General features: G+C 44.9%; 1 protein-coding gene across 10 annotated transcripts in view; it reads left to right on the forward strand.

The window, feature by feature from the left end:
• LOC109634180 (sorbin and SH3 domain-containing protein 1) overlaps positions 1-19,282 on the forward strand; it is a 38,789-nt gene extending 19,507 nt beyond the window's left edge. For 7 of the 10 annotated variants that reach the window (XM_069539174.1, XM_069539170.1, XM_069539169.1 and 4 more), the window contains 14 exons: positions 3,673-3,722; positions 5,637-5,815; positions 7,634-9,073; positions 10,276-10,340; positions 10,540-10,710; positions 11,312-11,358; positions 12,023-12,137; positions 12,306-12,431; positions 12,548-12,742; positions 12,945-13,469; positions 14,141-14,236; positions 15,392-15,579; positions 15,669-15,775; positions 16,124-16,984. In XM_069539174.1, coding sequence (XP_069395275.1) covers positions 3,673-3,722; positions 5,637-5,815; positions 7,634-9,073; positions 10,276-10,340; positions 10,540-10,710; positions 11,312-11,358; positions 12,023-12,137; positions 12,306-12,431; positions 12,548-12,742; positions 12,945-13,469; positions 14,141-14,236; positions 15,392-15,579; positions 15,669-15,775; positions 16,124-16,191 — 3,372 coding nt within the window. In that variant the 3' untranslated portion in view covers positions 16,192-16,984. Of the gene's footprint in view, positions 1-3,672; positions 3,723-5,636; positions 5,816-7,633; positions 9,074-10,275; positions 10,341-10,539; positions 10,711-11,311; positions 11,359-12,022; positions 12,138-12,305; positions 12,432-12,547; positions 12,743-12,944; positions 13,470-14,140; positions 14,237-15,391; positions 15,580-15,668; positions 15,776-16,123 lie in introns of all 10 variants that reach the window. The other 3 variants (XM_069539173.1, XM_069539177.1, XM_020094480.2) reach the window with 3 other exon arrangements.
• The last annotated feature ends 768 nt before the right edge of the window (positions 19,283-20,050 follow it).

Genomic DNA, 20,050 nt, shown 5'->3' on the forward strand with positions numbered 1-20,050 from the left:
CATCACTGCCTCAGACATTTGAAATGGTTTCATCCCTGGTAGTGTCTGAGATAGTAATTTTTCAAGCAGTTTATTTGGATCTGTGCTGTCAGCTGCAGCTTTTATCCATCTGCAGTTTAGATAATTAATATTTATTTGCAACAATATTTTATAATGCAGCAGAAGCACAAGTGTCCATGTTGAAAGAGATAATAAATCATCTCAGGGCTGATCGTGTTTATACTTTCTTTACAACAGGATCATGATCCCTTACCAACCATGGCAGCTTCCCTGTTCTTCCATGCCGTCAACTCAACACCCAAGAGCAACACTTTGTTTTGTTCTTTTTGATATGCACCCTGCCGACTAGAATTCATACCATAAGCTGGAGGCCTAGACTGGGTGATTCATCCAGAAGTCACTCCTCACTTGGAGAGCCTGCAGTCCGGGCGAGTCCTGGGCTCCAGGATAATCCTAGGCCCTTGAAATAATAATTGCTGCCCGTCTGCTATCTAGTAGATTTACCAAAATATCCAAAGTGGTGCTGGCATGTTGAAGCAGTATACAGTGTCATGACAAATCCGTGCCTCGGGTCTTAGATGGCACCAGACAAACTGTGGCACTGGCTGCCCACAAACAGATGTTGGTTTCCCCCCGTGCACTCTGTCAGGTCAGAGCCACACCCTGGATCATTCGAGGTGGCACCGCTGACTACAACATGAGATCATGTCTTAGCAGCAGCGGCTAGACGCAGGGGCAGAGTCTCCCGTTCCATGTTAGTGTATATGTGGAGGAGGTTTAGCTGCGAAGGCGGCCCGACTCTGTCTCATGGAAGCCTGGATGTTTGCCAGATGAGCTGGGCTCGATGTCTGGCTCCTGTTTAATGTCAAAGTCACTTCTAAAGCTGCACCTGGTATGTGCAGTATTTGACCTCAAGGCTCGGCCAGACACACTGGCTCATTGGGGTTTGATTGACATATCAGCTTCTCACTCTGTATTACCGGAAGGTGAGATATGACTGGACATCTACAAAAATGACAGTGTTCAGGAGTTAAATGAGGAGCTTGGCCTCTCTGGCTCTCACCCAGTTCGCTCTTGTTCTTATTTATAACCAGAGCAGTGCTGAGGAGAACCACTTCTTCTAATGAACTAGTGTTGTAATAAGAGGGAACGTCTTGACAGTACTGAAAGTGTGTTTGAACCACATCTTTATAACAGTCATCTTGTGGTTTCCCACTACAAATTAGCCAGTTGTCAACCAAATACCTCTAAAGAGCAGGCTTAGTGTAAATAATCCATTTGATAATCCTACAAGACTGTTCTTCTTCTTCTTCTTCTTTACGGTGTCCTGTCAAATTTTCATTACTCATCCCCTGACTGTCACCTAATAGCCACTGAGTAAGAGTGACACCTGTGTGTAATCACAATAATGTTCCTCTTGATTAATATTAACAAGTTCTTGCTTCAGGGGGAGTCTGAAAACACATCCAGTGACAGTTACGGTCATAACGCCGGCTCATCGATATACACGGCGAGCTGGAGCTGGAATTCCTCACATAGCTATGGTCAGGAAGAGCGTTTCTGCCCCCTGCGACCGACAGAGTGACTCCATCTGTCGAGCATATGCTGACAAGAGGGCTGCTGCCACACTGTCTCAGCGCTGAGTTACATAGAGCCTGCCCCCTACCACCTGACATATTCTAAAGGAGGAAACTCTGTAAGCCCTACCAGCTCATTGTGCTTTCATATTTAACCTCTGTTATACACTTAACCTTTACCTTTAAGCATTTAGCGGAGCTGAGATGAGGGGCGCCCGTGGCTATAACCGGCCCTTCACACTGGGCTAGCTGTTTGTTTTCATGAGAACGTATCAACACAAATAAGGTGCTGGAAAGAATGGGAATCATGTTACCATGACCTACTCATGATCGCTATTTTGAATATGAAAGCGGCGCACAGGAGCCGGAGCTCTGACTGGCCCGGGGACACCTGTTAGGAAACACGCACATGAAATTCTGCAGAAACATTGTCATCGGTGTTCCACTGACTCACCGAGGCCTTCGCTCATGTCCATATGCAGACATTCCCTACTGTCACTGCCTCGAGGAAGCAGTTTCATGCTCCAAGTGTGTCCTTATCAGTCAAATCAATTTTAGCATCTCTCTGCCTCCATCTTCAGTTTGACCCCTCAAATTCATTAGCGGATACAAGAGAGTTATGCAACTATCTCAGAGCGCTGATGTGAAGTGATGTTAGTGTGTGAAAGTGAAAAGCTTTACCCGTTTACATAAAGACTCCTTCATATCCACTGACACTAATTAGGCATCTTGTTAGAAAAACAGATTAAGATTCCATTTCTTTACTTCTGATAAGCCTCCCATGCCTGTTTCCTGTTTACTTTGCACTCATGCTCTGTTTGTGTCTCTGTGTGTAAGCCCAGTTATCCAGGGTTGTCAAAGGACAATATCTTCTACTCCCTGACATCAGGATACAGGACCTAGAGCCCAAGGAAGAGCTGCAGATTATTCACTGACACTGGCATGTTCTCTGAGTCGACATGGAACATTTGGCTTTATAAATAGCTCAGACTATAGACCTGCCAGCCTGATGTTCTGCTCTTATAAAGATTGGCATTTATTCTGAAAGGTTATTAATGATAGTCCTGCCCCAGCAACTAAGTGGAAAAGCATGTTGTGGCAAATGAACTGTTGAGAATGCTCCTTGTCTGGTCACTGGTGTGGGAAGCGGAGGCTTGGGGGGGAGTGAGGGGGAAGTGGATGTGGTATTAACTGCAGGGCCAGCCTGGCTCGGGGCGAGGATTGTGCAATCGTATTTGCAAACAACACTTGCTCTCTTATTCATAGTGCCGGTGTCACGTCTGTTATTTTTACCTGCTGTGACGTCCGAACCTAGGGAAGCAACAGAAACAGGCTGCTAAATTTAGTCGGCTTGAAACCATTCAAAATGCTAGTGGGAGCTGCCACGCTGAAGGACCACCCCTGTGTTTTGAAGACAATATCTGCACCTAAATAACTGAATAACCACCTTTACTCCTTTAAATGTCTATTCACTCACTTGGTGCTCACAGTTCATTTATTTCTATCTTTTGCTTTATAACATTGTTATAATTGTTTTTCTTTACTTTTAGCATTTGTGTCTCTTTTTGACTCTCTTGAGTGTGTGAGGTAGAGAGAGAATGTGTGTGTGTGTGTGTGTGTGTGTGTGTGTGTGTGTGTGTGTGTGTGTGTGTGTAATTTGGCCTGCTTGCACCACCAGCTGGTTAATTGTCCCCCGGTCTGGTCCAGTGGTAATGAGAGTGACTCAATACCAGACAAAAGAGACGGCTTCAGTGGGAGTCCGCAGCTCATTGGCTGCCTCTGTGACAGCCCCCTCCCCGCATGGGCGCCCCCTGACCGATGCACGCCCACTCCCCCACCCACCCCCGCCACTCTCCTCACTGCCTCTTGTTTTCTCCAACTTGCATGCAGGCCAAAACACACGCTTTACCCCTCCATGCCAAGTCCAGTCCAGAGACTCTAAGAACCCCCGGTGCTCAAGACAGAAACCCAGAGCAGCGAGAGAAAGACCGAGAGGAAGAGAGGAGAGAATCTGGCCATAGCTGATGCCTCTGTTCTAGCTGGAGGAGACCTTCCTGTGGATCTATCAATGACTTCTTTGTTTGGTTTGTTGCAGAGTGCCCCCTCTTTCAGCCCCCTGGAAACAGCCTCCGACCTGCAGCAGTAGTAAGTCTGTCCTTCCTCTTATATTCATACTTGTGCTTTTAATGTTTGCTTCCTTCTTCTAGAATGTGGATGATTATTTCAGGCTTGTTATGATGATAAATGTCAGTGAGAGATTTCTCCACCCTGTGGAGCTTGCCCGCCTACAGCTTGGGGACTCCTGCTTCCTGAGGAGATCCTGTTAATAAGGCGAGGAGCTACCAGAACAGTGCGTCCTCTCTGTGTGTGTTTGATGGTGCTTTTTTAGGGGGCTCGGGTGGTTGTAGTGTGGACACATGGCTGCTATGTGGTGATTTATTTAAAGACAGCAACCTGGATGTCACTGGGATAGAGGGAACTCGCCCAGCTGCTGCATAACTCAAAAACCGTTATCTCCTTCTGAATGGGTGTGTGTGTGTGTGTAAAGAACTGTGACCAGCAGCTGGATTATGACGGATCATGCTTAAGACAAAGACAAAGCTTACCAAGCTCTTGATCACTTTTGTGTTCGTCTGCTGAGATTCACATCTTCTATTTTTATTAGCGCAGTAAAATTTAAGGAATTTAGGACCGAGCCAAAACTGTTTCGCACTACAGTCCAGAGAAAATAAACTTCTCCCTCCACTTCTGCTAAGACTTTTCCATCTGCTGCAATCATTATGTCACCATGGCCAAGAATTTGAAAAGAGGCTTCTAATCCAGTTTTTTCCCCCACTTGATTTGCTGTTAATTTTGAAAGGAGAAAAGTTCCTGGTGGAAGAGTGGTGGAAGTTCACTCCCTCAGTCAGTCATAAACTGACTTCCTTCAAAAGCCCATATGTTGAGGGCAGGATGTTGTTTTTCTCTGGGGTCTGTTTGAAATTGGAGACATTTTGAAGGACGGACAATATTTTCAAAATGCAAAACCATACGTGCTTGTGAAGTGTCAGTAGATGAATGAATGAAACACAAAGTACATGTGTATGTGCTTGTGCATGAAAGTGATTCTCATAGAAAATACCAGAAAATTCGAAGCATAAGGAGGAAAATGGATATTTAGCCTCTCAATAGAAAAAGGTCGTCTCATCGTCCCAGTGAATCACCCAGATAGTTAACCTGCTATAAGCACGTCACTATCACTGGCTCTCTTTCACACAGCATCCTGACCCCTGACTTCACCAGAACTTCCATAAGAGAGTGTCTTAAATCTTGAATCGCTCCTGTACTGTACATTTCCTGGAAGCATTAATGTGAATTCTCCTAAGAAACCCTGAACCAACATGATTTCAATGGTTCGCTGCAATCAGGAGTGCACATGTTGTTTTTCTTTCAGCAATGAAAGAGCTTCTTGTTGAGGAAGGAGAACAAGACGACTAATGTATCCATAGATTTGTGCAAGCTTGTAAAGCTCTCTGCAGATTTAAAACACATTTTGGAAAATACATTCCTCTTGCTCCTATCATAGTGAAACAGGTTTGTGTGGGGGGTTACTTTTCCCCCCTATATGATATAGGAGCCTCTGTCAGTTTAATGACCATGTTTGCCTGTGGAAACAGAAGGAGCAGCGTGAGTAGCACATGAGCAGGGTGAAAGAGAGTGAACCTGAGAGTTGTACAGGTGCAGGGCAGGGGCTGATGCACCATGTGGGATTGTTCAGAGAATATTTATAGAAATCAGTCCTGTTGTCCTCTGTGAAGTGAAGATATGTGTAGAAGTCTGTGCCTTCTCCCAACATCATCCCCCAAATTCTGCTGTTTGGCTTTATCTGTCTCTCATTATTTTGTCTCCCACAAGTCTGAGAAGACAGGAATTACCTCGAGATATGCTAAATAAGAACCATATGACAGCTCATTACCCAATTTTGGGTGCCTCTTTATCATAAAAACTTGTAACGCAACTCCACTGAATGACTTCAACTGTGTTTAATCAACCGTCTGCGTTCCTCTCCCCACTGTCTAGCTCCTCGAGCAAGTCTGGACACAGCGAGGTGGAGACGGACGGCGGATCATCCACAAGCGAGCCTGGGGCTCCAGAATGCGACCGCCATGTTTACAAGAGTGTCCTGGAGGGCGGCGATATTCCCTTACAAGGTCTACGGGCCCTAAACAAGCGCCACGGCAGCTCTTCGTCCTCTAAAGGTAGGTAGCAGCCACTGTACATATGTGGCCCGTAAAAAGGAAGGTGTGTGGATGTCTGTGTATGTGGGGATAGACAGGAGGCCATTAAAGACCTCTCCTGCTGAGACAGAACCAATGACTTACAGACACTGGTGTTGGACCGTTCAAGGTGTCAGCCAGGGATACATGTGTTTCCGTTTACATTTCTGTTGGAATCCACACATTTTATTTTAACACAGTATTGGCCAATCACCTCGCAGCATTCATTCCTTCAACAGCTTTTGATTTATTATTGATGCCATTGGTGTTATTCATCGAACCTGTACTTGCCATCTGCTTTGGAAAACTCATGGAGGGAGTGAGGTTGCCTAAGTCGATGGAAGCTAACCTTGGGGATTTTCCCCGCTCTTGCTCCAGTTGTGAGCCACCAGTCACTAGGCAGGCTTAGGGCAAGTCTCCAGAGCGTTCCAACGCCAGGGAGCGGGGAGGGATGAGAGGGGACGAGCGAGATAAACTGTGCTCGGCTCTTCACAACGCGGCCACACAAGGGTGAGATAAACAAGAGGGGACACAGAGGGTGGGCTGGCATGAGGAAATCAGCTGTCAGTGTGAGGTCAGGGGATGGAATGTCTGAGCACATGGCTTGGGAGAGAAACACTGGAGGAGGAGAGGAGGGGATGTAAGGAACAGAAAGGAAGGGACAGTGTGACCCCTTACCTTACATCTGGAAAGACAACTAGTATAACAACTTTAATATGAAAATTTTAAAAGAGGAATCATTCCTGCCAGCAGTCACAGTATATCAAGATAAATGTTGAATTTGACCCAGTCGCACTGTGGATGGATGCAGCAAATGGATATGGCTCTCCAGTCCCCAGTCAACTGACTAGCACGCTCTTTCATTTAGCGTCCTGCCAGAGGCACCTTCGTGATCATTAGAGTCGCTCACTGTTCACCGCACACAAGATGAAATGTCAATAAGCGCAAAGAAACAACTAAGTGCTAAAAACCAAACACTTCATCATGTGTTTCTGTCTTGTGCTCATGAAATGAAACAATATTTGTATTAATCTTTGTGCTTCGTAAAAGAAAGGAGCCTCCTTGAGGGTTGTATGGTGGCCAGATTGATGAAGTCTATACTCGCCACATGGCTAAAATATCGGGTTGATTTCTTCAGCGTCTCTTTTTCTGGCAGATACGAATATGACAGATGCTACAGTGTTACTCAGCATGTGAAAGTCATTTCCCGCCCTCCCATCTGTAGTGCTATCACAAACACACTATACAGCCAGGAACGGACCACGAGTATCTCTCCGAGGTTTTACTGGTCAGGTTGAGTCAGGATACATTTTTGTATTTACAACTCTGTAGGGGAGCAGTGTGTGGATTATCAGCAGTGCTACAGGTCATTTATCACTGCAGCTGCCTGTCCAACTGCTAAAAGTAGAGGAGGAGGTTTAAGCTGCACGTGCAGCAGTTATGTGGGAGAAACAGAAAACAACATTTATATTTTTCCCCTCTTCTAAATTTGAGTAGCTACTACACTCTGTGCTCAGAATTCCAATACAATGTCTAACATCACATAACATTTCATGGCATATTACTGTTTTAATACTTTATGTTTCACTTGTTATGTTGCTGTTTACAGTGATACTAATGCAGGCATCTGTTAGACAGTAAATTCCCCCTTTTTCCATTTTACAAATTCATCTACTTCTGATGGAATTTGGTCTTTACTGTAGAAATGTGCCTGACTCTGTTTTAGTGTGTATGTGTGTGAACCTGTGAACCATTGTAATCTAATATGTTGTTTATTCTGTTGTCCTGCATGCTTACCAGTGGATTATAAAGGTGGGAATGGCTATATAATTTCACCCTGCTCCTCTGTAAATAGTCGATCGGTTCTTGCCAGTAATGCAATAGGGAACCAGTGTAAGAGTAAGAAGCCTCTTTCTGCTGCCAAAGCCTGCATACCTCAAATCCTGCCTTCTAAATTCAAGCCCAAGCTGCTGCCGCCCAGTGGTGACAGTCAGGAGAGCAGGACTAAAACTTTCAGGCACCCGAAGGCCCACAGTTGTGAGGATCTGTACACTGGGCCATGTGACGCAGACTTTGCTGGAGCAGGGGAAAGGGGGCAATATTTGGACTCTAAGTACAGCTGTGGCAGCGAGTGCACAGATGGCCTTTCCCCTGCAATTAGGAGGAGCACATCTGAGTTTTCCAGCCTGTACAGGACCATGCATCACATCCAGCGGCCCAGCTCAGCCGGCTGCAGCCCCCATGGCAGCGTCCGGAGCCTGGCCTCCCTCTTTGAGAAGGCTAAGGCCGACGGGGGTGAGAGGTCAGAGGCAGATGACGGGGGTAACATTCCTCGGGATGCAGTGTTGTCACGGGTCAGCGAGTTTGAAATGATCATACAGCGGTCCACCTCAGCGCCCAGCCGCTCCTCCTCCCTGCCCACCCTGCACTCTAGCCATAGCCAAAGCCCCGACCACATCCCCAACCACCTCTACATGACGTCTGCGGTGTCAGCGGAGTCCCTTTTGGTGGCTGACGCCACCCAGACGGACGCCTGCTCCCCAGTGGAGCCAGAGGGCAAAAGTTCTGAGCAGGAGGCTTTGCCACCCAACAGTGTGAAAGTAGAGGAGGCTGCTCCCTTCTCAGATGATGGACACAACAACAGGACTGAGTCCCCCTGTAGCACTGAGGTGGAGGTAGAGCAGATCTTCAGTAAAAGTTCACCAGCTCTGACCCACCAAACGGTCAGTGCATCAAAGAGTCCCTTACAGCTGCTCACAGCATCCCCTCCGCAACACAACCATCTCCACCACCACCACCACCACCTGCACCACCTGAACCACCAGCTCCTCCACAAGCCCAGCAAATGCAAAGGCTCCTGCCCAGCCTCCTACACACGCTTCACCACCATCCTCCGACACGAGAGGCAGCAGGCCACGACCCAACAAGAGAGGCCGCCACCTGCGGAGAAGAAGACCACGCTGCCTGGGAATCTCTTCCTCATGGGCCCTGCTCCCTTCAGACCACGGAGGAACCTGCCGTCCAGCCAGACTCGGAGAACCCTGTTAGCCACCAAGGTTACCCAAAGGCCCTGCAGCATGTCCCCGGAGCCCAGACCTCTGATCCCTCAGCGCCTCTCCTCCCTGGAGGTCTTGGAGAGGCTGAGTAACGGAGACGGAGGCAACACTGACCACCTGAGTAACGGACAGGGCCTGGACGCCAACGGGAACCTACTGCAGCCGCTGGCAGCTCACCTCAGAGGTGGCTATCTCCATCCCCTTCACCACTGTCACCTCCTCCTCTCCCCTCCCTCTGTGGTCACTCATTTATCTCGACTCCTTCTTCATCCCGTGTCCCCTTTTCTCCACAAAGTGACGCCGCCACCCTCCATCTCTAGTCTGTGTGCTGTGTTTACAAAGTGACAGGGAGCCTTCCATCTCATTCTGACTGTGCTGTTTGGTGCTCTTCCATTTTCACTGTGAATGAGTATGGTCCCACAAATGCATCCAAAGCACTGTAGGAGGTTCAGGCAGCTTTTGGTAATGTATATATCTCCCCTGTGACATCATATTTGATGTGTATGCAAGAGTGCTGGAGTCTGCATAAGCATTACACTGAATCAGACTCTGCTCTGTCTTAATTACAGCCTTGGATCAATTCAGAAAGAGAATTTTTAAGATCTCTTACATTGGCAATGACTTCCCTTAAACTACAATCCCAGCATTCATCTGTAATGTTTAAGCAGGATATTGTGGTATAACATTGCATACACTTTCTCAAATTGATGCCTCACCATGTCTGTATATCTATTTTATTTTATTTTATATATCTATTTATTTGTTTCTGCTTTTTGGGAAGTGTTCGCATCAGCCGTCTTTCATTACCCCACCATGAGAAGTTTGTTTTATCCAGACAGGAAGTTTACTCTTTTGATTTCTTTGACATAAGCCGGTACTCAAACTAGATGGTTGTTTCTTGTGGCCCTCACTGGGACACAATTAAACATCTATGGTGCTGTGAGAAGTAAATAAAGTAATAGTTAATTAGTTCATAAGAAACTTTACTAAACTAATGGATGCTGGTTGGTTGATTAGTAAAACCCGTGACTTCATGTTTGTTTTCCTTTGGCCAAGATAAAGCAGGTTTCATATTTTCCCTCCTGTGTTTGTTTTTATTTTTCATGAACACACATACGGTCATTCTGTGTTCATTGCTCTGTGCATGCAGGATTACATTTGGCTTTTTTGATGAGTGTTTGTGTGTCTTTAGTGTTGCAGAGATACAAAGCATGCGTGTTTGCACAGTAGTTATTGTATACTTTTAAGATTATGTTTACTTGGAGGAGGAGTTCACTGTAATGTCATCATCTTATTATTTAAAAAAATGTTTCTAAAACATGATGTGGCTTGAGGTTGGCAATAAAGTTGCTTCATGGCATAATGCTCCTTCTGTCTCTGTTCCAGACTCGTCCCCAGCTCACGGGGAGAACCAGGATGAAGTGTTGCGGAGGCGTCACGGGGACAAAGAGGTGAATTTACTTCTCAGTTAAACCAAACTTTCACATTTTACATCTCCGTGAGTCGAGATAGTGCTTAAGTAAAGAGAGCTGTGTTGTGAATGAGGAAACCATATATTATGCATTGCAAAAAAAATGTGTGACATGAATAAAAGAGTAGAAGAGACCCATATCTGGAGGGGACAAACACTTCCATCTGGTTTCCTGGCAGAAAATCTTGGAGGAGCAGCGGCGGCTGAAGCGGGAACAGGAAGAGGCTGACACGGCGTCGAGGCGACACACGGGCATTGTCCCAACGCGCCACCAGTTCATCACCAACGAGCGATTCGGAGACCTGCTCAACATCACAGATAACACAGAGAAGAGGAAATCGGGCGTAGAGGTACAATGCAGGGCTGCGTCTTATCCTTGCGTAAACAGGAAAAAAAGACGACAGATGCTTCGTCAGTTTGTGTGTGACTCAGGCTGTCGGGGAGGTGAGGGGCCTGTCAGCAGGATTTCTGTACACAGATGGCTCTCTCCCCGAGGAGAGAGGGTGAGAGCAGTAATAGAAGGGAGAGAATGAGTTGTGGAGTTTATGACTGAATATTTCCAATAAAACTTCACTTGCAGAGCACACATCTAGCTGTTATTAAACTGGTATTAGTTGTCCCTGCTCCTCTGGCAGGCCGGTGTGACAGTAAACAACCCACAGTGGTTTCTAACCGGGCATGCTCCAGAGGACAAGTAACCCAGTCAGCCCCAAGCACATCATTCATGTCATTGCTAGAATATTTATGTGCAGAGGAAGATAACTCAGGCAGATTTACAGTTCACAGCAAACACCAAGGTCCTTTCTTAATATACACAAATGACAAAGCAGACAGACAGAATGACAGTAGCCTAAAACTGACATGGACGGAAGTACATGTACTTTCATTAGCAATAATATGAACAATTATATGTATGCAGTTGTATCCAAGTTTCTTTGTATATCTCCACAGAGGACTCCAGCCATGGCTCGCTTTGACTTCCGAGCAGAAACTCTAAAGTAAGTATAGGAATAATCAGAATCTGTATGTAAAGATGTTTGAAAAAGAAAAACTATTTGATCCAAGATCTTAGCCAAAACACGTAATGCCCTTATCTCTGGAAAATCTCACTTGGCTTACATTTTAAATAGAATTGGAGTCCTTGATTTAATCTGCTACTGTGCAAGAAATAATTATGATGTTTAATGTTTTTATGCTTTTTATATGTTCTATTTTCTGATTTATATATATATATATATATATTTAAACATTTCTTTTGTTTCCATATTTTAGGTTTTTTTGCACTTTGGTCAACTGTGGTTGTTATAAACATGCTATTAAATTTAAATTTTACTTTACTTTACGTGTTACTGCGTCAACCTGTGTGTGTATTTTTAATTAAGCAGGGTACACATTGATTTGACTAACTCCAACCTATGAGTATCTCATAGATACTGGGGTTGATGATGAAGCAGTGCCTGAAAATCTGATAATTACAGGGAAATAATGTTTAGAAAAGTTGAATAACAGTAAAAGATTTACAACTTAACTGTTACCAGTGTGACCACATGAACTCTAAGCTAAGATAAATTTGTGCTACTGGACCATGGTGTGCTTAATTTTCATATTGTACAACAGTTTTGTCCTCCATATATTATATCTGTCTGTTTGAAACATTTCCAGGGAACTACCGTTTCAAAAGGGAGACATCGTGTACATCATTCGACAGGTGGATCAAAACTGGTTTGAAGGAGAGCATCACGGAAGAGTTGGTATTTTCCCCCGAAGCTACGTTGAGGTATGAGTGCTCTCTGCCTCTCTTTACTCAAAATAAGGATTCTTGCAGTAAAAAACTGTTTAAAACTTTTACAGTATATTGTTCATTTTTAAACAGTTATTTCAACTTGAGTCATATTGTTGTTTTTTCTTTCGTCATTCAGTTTTGTTATTTCTCTTTTTTGTGCAGCTCCTTCCCCCCACAGAGAAAGCCCAGCCAAAGAAAAGTGCCCCGGTACAGGTCCTGGAATACGGAGAGGCCGTCGCCCGCTTCAACTTTAACGGGGACACAGTGGTGGAAATGTCCTTCAGGAAGGTGTGAAGAACATTTCGTAGCACTTGTATTTCTAAATAGTGATACTGCATTTCATTTATTTTTCCAAAGAAGACATTTTTAACAACATTTATTATTGCTGTTGTGTTCATGTGCAGGGAGAGAGGATCACGCTTATTCGCAGAGTTGATGAGAACTGGTATGAAGGCAAAATCGCAGGCACCAACCGTCAAGGCATCTTCCCCGTCACCTACGTAGAAGTGCACAGAAGACCCCGTGTCAAAAATGGGGTGGAGTATACAGACCCTCCCATCAGCCAGTCGCCACAGCGCAGCACCAACGCTTCTCCTCAGGTGAGGGACTCTGAGCCAAACCTCTGGGTCCACCCTGGGATACATCCATGCTGACCCTGATTTGTGTTTTATTAATGCTTTGTCTCTGAATCCAGAAAAAAAACACCCACCTTTAATTTATTTGTCATATGAATTTGTTTTATCTCTCATTTCCTTTTCTTTCTCTCATCCTCTCTTCTTCATCCTGTTGCTCTAAAAAAAGCTGTATCGTAATCGCCTGACCACCTCCCCTCTGCCCCTCCCTCGCTCCCCCCGCCGCTCCGTGTCCCCCGAGGTCCACGCCATCTCCTCCGAGTGGATCTCCCTGACTGTGGGAGGAGGGAGCCCTCCTGCCGCCCCCACCCCTCCCCTGCCGCCATTGCCCACTGTGTCCTACCGCTGTGGCGAGTACCTGCCCCCGCCCTTCTCCGTCAGTCCCGTGCCCCCTATAACCGGCAGTCCATACTGCGTCTCCCCCACAGCCTCCCCATCTGCTTCACCCCTGCCCCCGCCATACCCGCCCAGACCCAACTCCACTACGCCCTTCCTCACGTTCACCCCACCTCAAGGGGAGGACTTCCTGCTCTTCCCTCCCTCCTCAAATCTGTCAAGAAGCATGAGTCCCTGCAGCGGCGGGCCAGTGCTGGAGGGCTGGCTGAGGGGGGATAAGGATTTGACAGAGGGGGAAGGCACAGAGGGGGACAGGGGCCTCGCAGCCCTGGGCAGCAGGCAAAATAGCCCTGCAGAGGTATCTTCAGCATGGTGTGCGGTGTTGCATCTCAGGCTCACTCTGGAAAACAGGCTTCTGGCCACAGTTTGATTCCCTAAAACAAAGTTTGATGAAGCACTGAAGACGTGACTAACTTGTAGATTTGACCTGAAGTTGATTTTATCAGTTTAATGGGTGAATCTGCTGGTTTAGTTAAGGCAGAATAAGTTAAACAACACTGAGCTAAACCTATAGCTGCAAGTCTGCATGTTGTTGTGCTCTACTAACACGCAAACTGCTTACGGTGTGTCAGTGTTAATGTAGTTCAGTTTCAGATTTCCTAACAGTATGAGGAGCTACTATCATTTCCAAGATTGATGTGAGAGCCCAAGTTACTTTGTCCACACAAAGTTCAGCATATGGTTGCATGTTGTTCTTCTATTCAGAGGTGTCATAAAATGGATGCCACTGGAGGTTGGAGGTGTTTTTGTGACAGTGACATGCAGTATTTACTAGTGAATATATTTAGCTTTCACGTGTTGGCCTCTATGTCAAAAGCTGCTGCAAGGTTGAAATTTTCTCCCATAAGGAAGTGAAACCTGACTGTCCCTGAAGTATGACAGTCATTTACAGCAGGTGGATACGAGGTGCCATCGCCAAGGGCTTCTAATTTGAAATATCCGCGCTGATGTGACATTGTTGTGTTGCAGTTCATGAAGAACGAGGCCGACCATCATGGGCGGAGCTCCAGAAGCCCTGTGATGCTGTTTGACGTCCAGGACAACAACAACGTGAACTCATTTGCGGTAAGACGGTACAGAGTTTCCTTTGGATCTCCACTGAAGATTCACAAAAACAATGTGAAGGTTGTTTAGTGACGTCACTTTATGTTTTACTTTACTCATCATCTCCTTCAAAGGTCCATGTGACTCACATCATCTTTAACTCTCATCATGTCTTCTACATTTGTGCCTCATATGAAATATTAGGATGATCCATACTTTGACATTTTGGGGAAATATAATTATTTCAGGTGCTAATTTGCATATCTGTATCTATCATAAACTGTTAACATACATACATGATTTAAATATGCAGTCAGGCTCGAGGGTGTGATGAGCACTACCGCCACACAGAAGATCCTGACCTGTGCGTGTGTGTGTGAATGGGTGAAAGGCAAAACTGTCCTGTAAAGTGCTTAAAGTTGTCATCAACACAAGCTGCTGAACACAATATTGGTGACTATAAGGTTTTCCATTAAGGGGTCTTAAAAATCCCCAAATATAGCAATAAGTCACTAAGTTGTTAAAACAGGTCATCGTGGCTATAACATTGTTTTCCCTGGTATTCATGCTAAGCTGAGCCAACCAGCTGCAGGTTTCACCTTCATGTTAAACTAGAATGACCCTCAGTCGAGAGCATACCTCCACCAAAGCCTCTAAATTCAATCAAGCCGCATCAAATTAAACACACTCACAAGATCTCTAAATTATTCACTGGGAAATTGTGAAAATGTCAAAAACACATGGGTGCCCTGGATATAGAGGATATAGAGAATTATATTTTTTACCCAAAATGTCAAAGTATTCCTTTAAGGTGCACCTGTCAGCTTCCTTTAATACTGCATGTTCATTCTGAATAATATTTTGTAAGAAGTGAACTAATATTTCATGTTTCCTGTCTACATGCTCTCACTCTGGTGTCTCGCCTTTTCATGGTTCTCCTACCGGGCTCCACCAACATCTCCTACGCTTTCTCTTCCGGCTTTTAATGGATCACTTCCTTTTCTCCCTTGCTACTTACTGGACCTCACTTCCTGTCTCGCCCTTCGCCCCCGCTCCCTCTCTAACTCCTCATCCCCCTCCTCAACTTCACCTTGGCCTCCCCCCGGGATTCTCGGTGGGGCCCGCTGTCTGTCTTTCACTGACGGATTCACCCACTCCTACTACCACTACTACTAGGAGGCAGTGTGTAATGAGATCTTAAATATAGCTGAGACCTCGGTGAGGTACTGCAGCACCCTAGCCCACCACCCTCATGACTCTGTCCATAGACTGTACCCCCACCCCAGTAAACAATTTCTCATCATTTCCCAGCAACCCCAGTCCCACAGCAGCAGTCCGGAGCCCGGTCGTCTTAATTGTGGAGTGTGAGTAAGATCTGTTGTTTTACTGCCAAATTTGATTGTGTATTCTAAGGGTTGCAAGTTTATCATTTTGTTTTTGTGCCCCACTCCAGTTTCCAGGCTTTGTACACTTACCTGCCGCAGAATGAAGACGAGCTGGAGCTGCGAGAAGGAGATCTCGTCAGCGTCATGGAGAAGTGCGATGACGGCTGGTTTGTTGGTATGTGCCGCAGGCCTCAGGATAGATTCCTCAGACATGCAGTCACACTCGCCGTGTCACATCAATCCACATAGGGTTTCCTCAGCTTGACATCTAAAGGGCTACATACATACAGGCAATGTGTACGCTCAGGTCTCCTGGAGAAGTAGAGTCATCTTCACTGAGTCACACAGTTACATATAGTTTCTAAAGAATGACAGTGGATGATTGAGTGCAAGGGCTTGAACTAGATTTCAAATATACAGCAGCTCAAACCATGGATATTTTTGCCTTTAATCTAAAATCCTTAATCTGAGTCCTTTTAATTCATTTTTTCTGATCAGTGTTTCTCCTCCTCTTTCTCCACAGGTACCTCAAAGAGGACAAAACAGTTTGGGACTTTCCCTGGGAATTACGTGAAGGAGGTGAAAGTGTAACGATATCTAATCAGGCTGTAAATCACGGTTGCCTGTCGAGCTTGGGAAGTCATTACTATCACGCATGGCTGTTGGTTAGAATAGTCACTTAGCCAGCCAAATCTGTTTTGTCTGCGGGGGAAGTGATCGGTTCGGCCTGAGGTATGTCAATACTGCACGAGGCGAAGACGGAGACGGCTCACTGCCCAGACCTCAGTTTGTTGTACACCCTGTCCTCCATTTTACGCACTTCCCGACAGAAAACGTCCATCGCCACATGTGGAACAAAGACCTCCGCTAACTAGCTTTTATTGTACAGATAATTGCTTATATTTTGTCCTTGTAACTTTACAGTACATGTGTTTACGTAGCACCTCAGTGTGGAGGCAGGCAGCAGCAGAGCAGAGTTTATGGATCAAGGAGAGGATCTTATTACCTGAACTGGACCTTGGAGGAGTCAAAATGTATTTTTGTGTGTTGTGGGGTCAGAACTGTTCTTCATGAGCTACCTTTCAGGACAGGTGTGATTAGTTGAGGAAAAAATTTTGATTTAACTTCTAGAAGAAAACCCTCAGTGTTTGGATCAACTTATTGTATGTGTGTGGAGTTTTAATGTGATGCTTCACTCTTCGACTCAATTATGTAAGAAAACTGTCAGTGCAGTATCCTCTTGAGTATAAATACTCAAATCCTGTTAGAAACTGGCCTGACATATCTGTTCTGCTTTCCTTTACATGTTCTGAATCACCATAAAGTCAATATTGGCTCTCTTTCAAGAACAATGCAGCATTCACGACTCAGTATACCTGAAAAATCTTTAGGTACCAGTTCAGTATTGCCTGAGAGTCAAGTCATGTGCATGACAAGCGTGCTTCTCTTTTCCTCTGTTCCCACATCAAACACAAACACAGAACCCCAGTGTTGTGCCGCATGTCACGTAGCAGTGAAGAGAAGCTGCGTCTATGCATATCCTATGAACTATTTATTTGTCTTTTTATTTTTTTTAAAGTAGGGTGCGTTTGCTGATAGCTGACGCCTGTAAGGTAGCTGCTGGGTGACACCTGGCTCCACAGCAGAGGCGTGGTAGCACTTAACTTCCTGTTCGTTTAGGCAGAGCCCACCTATAACAAGATAATAGACGACAGAAACAGCTGTTTAATGACAATGAAAGCCAGCGAGGTGTCGTATAATAATCTTATTGATTTTTGAATGCGTTTTAAAGATTCTAACAATGCCCTTACTGACAAGTTTGTATGTTTTACCCATGTAAATGTGTACAGAGAAGTTTAAGAGGCCTTCCTAATGTGGCTAGATATTTTCATATGTCATGACTACAGGTTGGGTATTACAGTTAATGGAATGATTCAAATAATAAGGTTAGCATTAGGACAGCATGCACTGTAAAATCAATAAGAGATTGACAAGTCCAGTGCATGAAACATTATCAGCTAACGCCTCTGTATTTGCATTCAGCTTAAAGAAAACAGACAGGGTGAAGTCTTTGAGCTTCAGTAGCTCCCTGATGGAAGAGACTGGATGGAATTCTGCTATCAGAGCATCAGAGACATCCTCCTGCAGAGAACAGAGCTCCCACACCACCACATCCTCTAACACACACACACAGTGAGGATAATACGCCCTCTGCATGCACGGGTACTGTTTTACTCTGCTCGTGTTTTCACTGAATTCCTTGTTGTCATCAGCTGCGACGTGCTCATCAATCCTTCGCAGAAAAATACTCCCCAATAACTCTCTGTGCTTGTCGGGACCTGCTCTGAGCTGCACATGGGTGCAGCTTGTAGAGCAATTGTTCCCAAAAAAAGCATTTTAAAGTCAGTTTAGTTGATGCCAGTAGAAACAAGCTACAATCGGATCCTTTTCTTAGTCCACACATTTCTAATCAAATGGTGCCAGACGATCAGTTTTAGTCAAACTCTGTGTGACTGCCTGTGCGCACACAATCTGAAACACAATGTGAAGTATAGAAAGATAAGACGCTCATTAGATCCCATTTACTATATCTTAGTTTTTTTGTATCTGAATGTGCAAACAGTTCTGCAGTGACCCTGACCTGAACATGGTCTGTAGCTGTATGTGACTAACGTGTTAAGTGAAGTTCTAATAACTGATGAAGTAGATTCATTGAACTAAATTCAGTAGCGATCGATGTTTCGTCCTCCCAGTTGAGACAAAACAGGCGTGTCTTCCTGTGCAGATCACCACTGACAACTCTGCCAAGAACAGCAGAGAGGATATTGTCTCAACAAGATAAAACACATAGTGTGACTCACTGCATTGTGGGTTTGCTTGTACAGCACTGATGTTCAGGTATTTTGTTACGACACAGAAGCATCTGCTGGCTAAAAGTTTTTTTTTTTTCACTCGTGGTCACAACTCCCTATAGATTGTCTCTGTGATACATAAAACACATCACAGGATGTATGAATGTATGATTATATGAATGTGGCATTGACTGTGTTCACATCTGTAAAAAATTATTCATCTTGAATGAACACAACACAGACTGTTGAGCAGTGCGGCACAAGAAGGACTGTAAATATGTAAGATAAAGAAAATAGACTGCGAGCGACGGGAGCTATCTCTCGGTTTACTTGCGGTGGTTTATTTACCTGAAGGGTTTCTGGCAAAGCACAGAGTGGAGCATCACTGAGCACAGGAGCTTTGACTCATACAAACATTACGCTGCCATTTGTGAGCATCATAATGCCTTATATGTTTAGATGCAAAATTGTGCCTCATTTTCATTTAAGGTTTGTTTTTGTTTTTCTTGGGAGAATCACTGAAATGTATCCATGACATATTTAATGTAACCATGGTGTTTCCCATTAGTCCTGCTCTCTGCGACAGGAGCACATTTACTAAGAACTTGTCGGTAACTGTGCAAGTACCCAGAGGTGTGACACCATGCTTCAACGTAATGGTTAATAATCATAAGAATGGATTCTAGTTTAATGAGACGCACAACCTGCAACAGGTTTGGTTTGTTTGCTTCAATTTGCAGTGCTGTTACATTGACAATATTAAAATAAAGATCCTATTACACTGCTGTGACTTCGGTATTATGCAATATTTAATAAACCATTTAAACCAGTGGGTGTGCTGTGTGTGCTGATTTCTGATAGCAGCGTTCACTTCCTTGTATTCTGGCTGCTCTGAGCTTCACATGTGTAACAGATGGTTAGAGGTAGAATCCCATTAGGGTGATGATGTTGACAGAAATGTTTTCACAGTCTGGAGCAGACACTTTAAAACACATCACAAAGGCCTCAGTGTAAAACAAACTATTTCAAGGACTTCTTCACTGGCGTGTCTGTGTGTGAGGGCCTCATGTTGGAAGTTGCATGTAAACCCACACAAGAAAGGACGTGTCTCGTTGAGTCTGGCTGCCCGGAGCTTTCTCTCTCTCCCCCTGTACTTTGAGCAGAGATCCTCTGGCAGGAATTCAAGGTCTGGGAGCGGCACATTCCACATCCTGGGATTTAGCTCTACCATAAATGGTAAGCTCGCATATAACACGGTGACGTAGCCAGGCCGACATCCCTAAAACAAACAGTGCAGCTCATCTGAGAGCAGCAGAAAAACGAAGAGGGATCACTCTGCTCTGCTTTCAGAGGATTCTCGTCACATGGGAAGATTGATACGAGTCAGCTGCACCCACCTCCCAACCCCTCAGTCCCTGTAGTATTTTACCTCGTAAAAGTAAAACTGTATTCAACTTTACACCTCACACAAAGTTAAAATTACTTTTTACAAGGGGTAGTGCATCTATTTTAAATGACATGATCTGTCAATGTGAATCCATTTGTGATTTACACAAAAACAAACTATGCACATGTTTTTTCTTTCTCATTCAACCTGA

This window comes from Paralichthys olivaceus, chromosome 14 (assembly GCF_024713975.1).
Source record: "Paralichthys olivaceus isolate ysfri-2021 chromosome 14, ASM2471397v2, whole genome shotgun sequence".
NCBI classification, from domain to species: Eukaryota; Metazoa; Chordata; class Actinopteri; order Pleuronectiformes; family Paralichthyidae; genus Paralichthys; species Paralichthys olivaceus.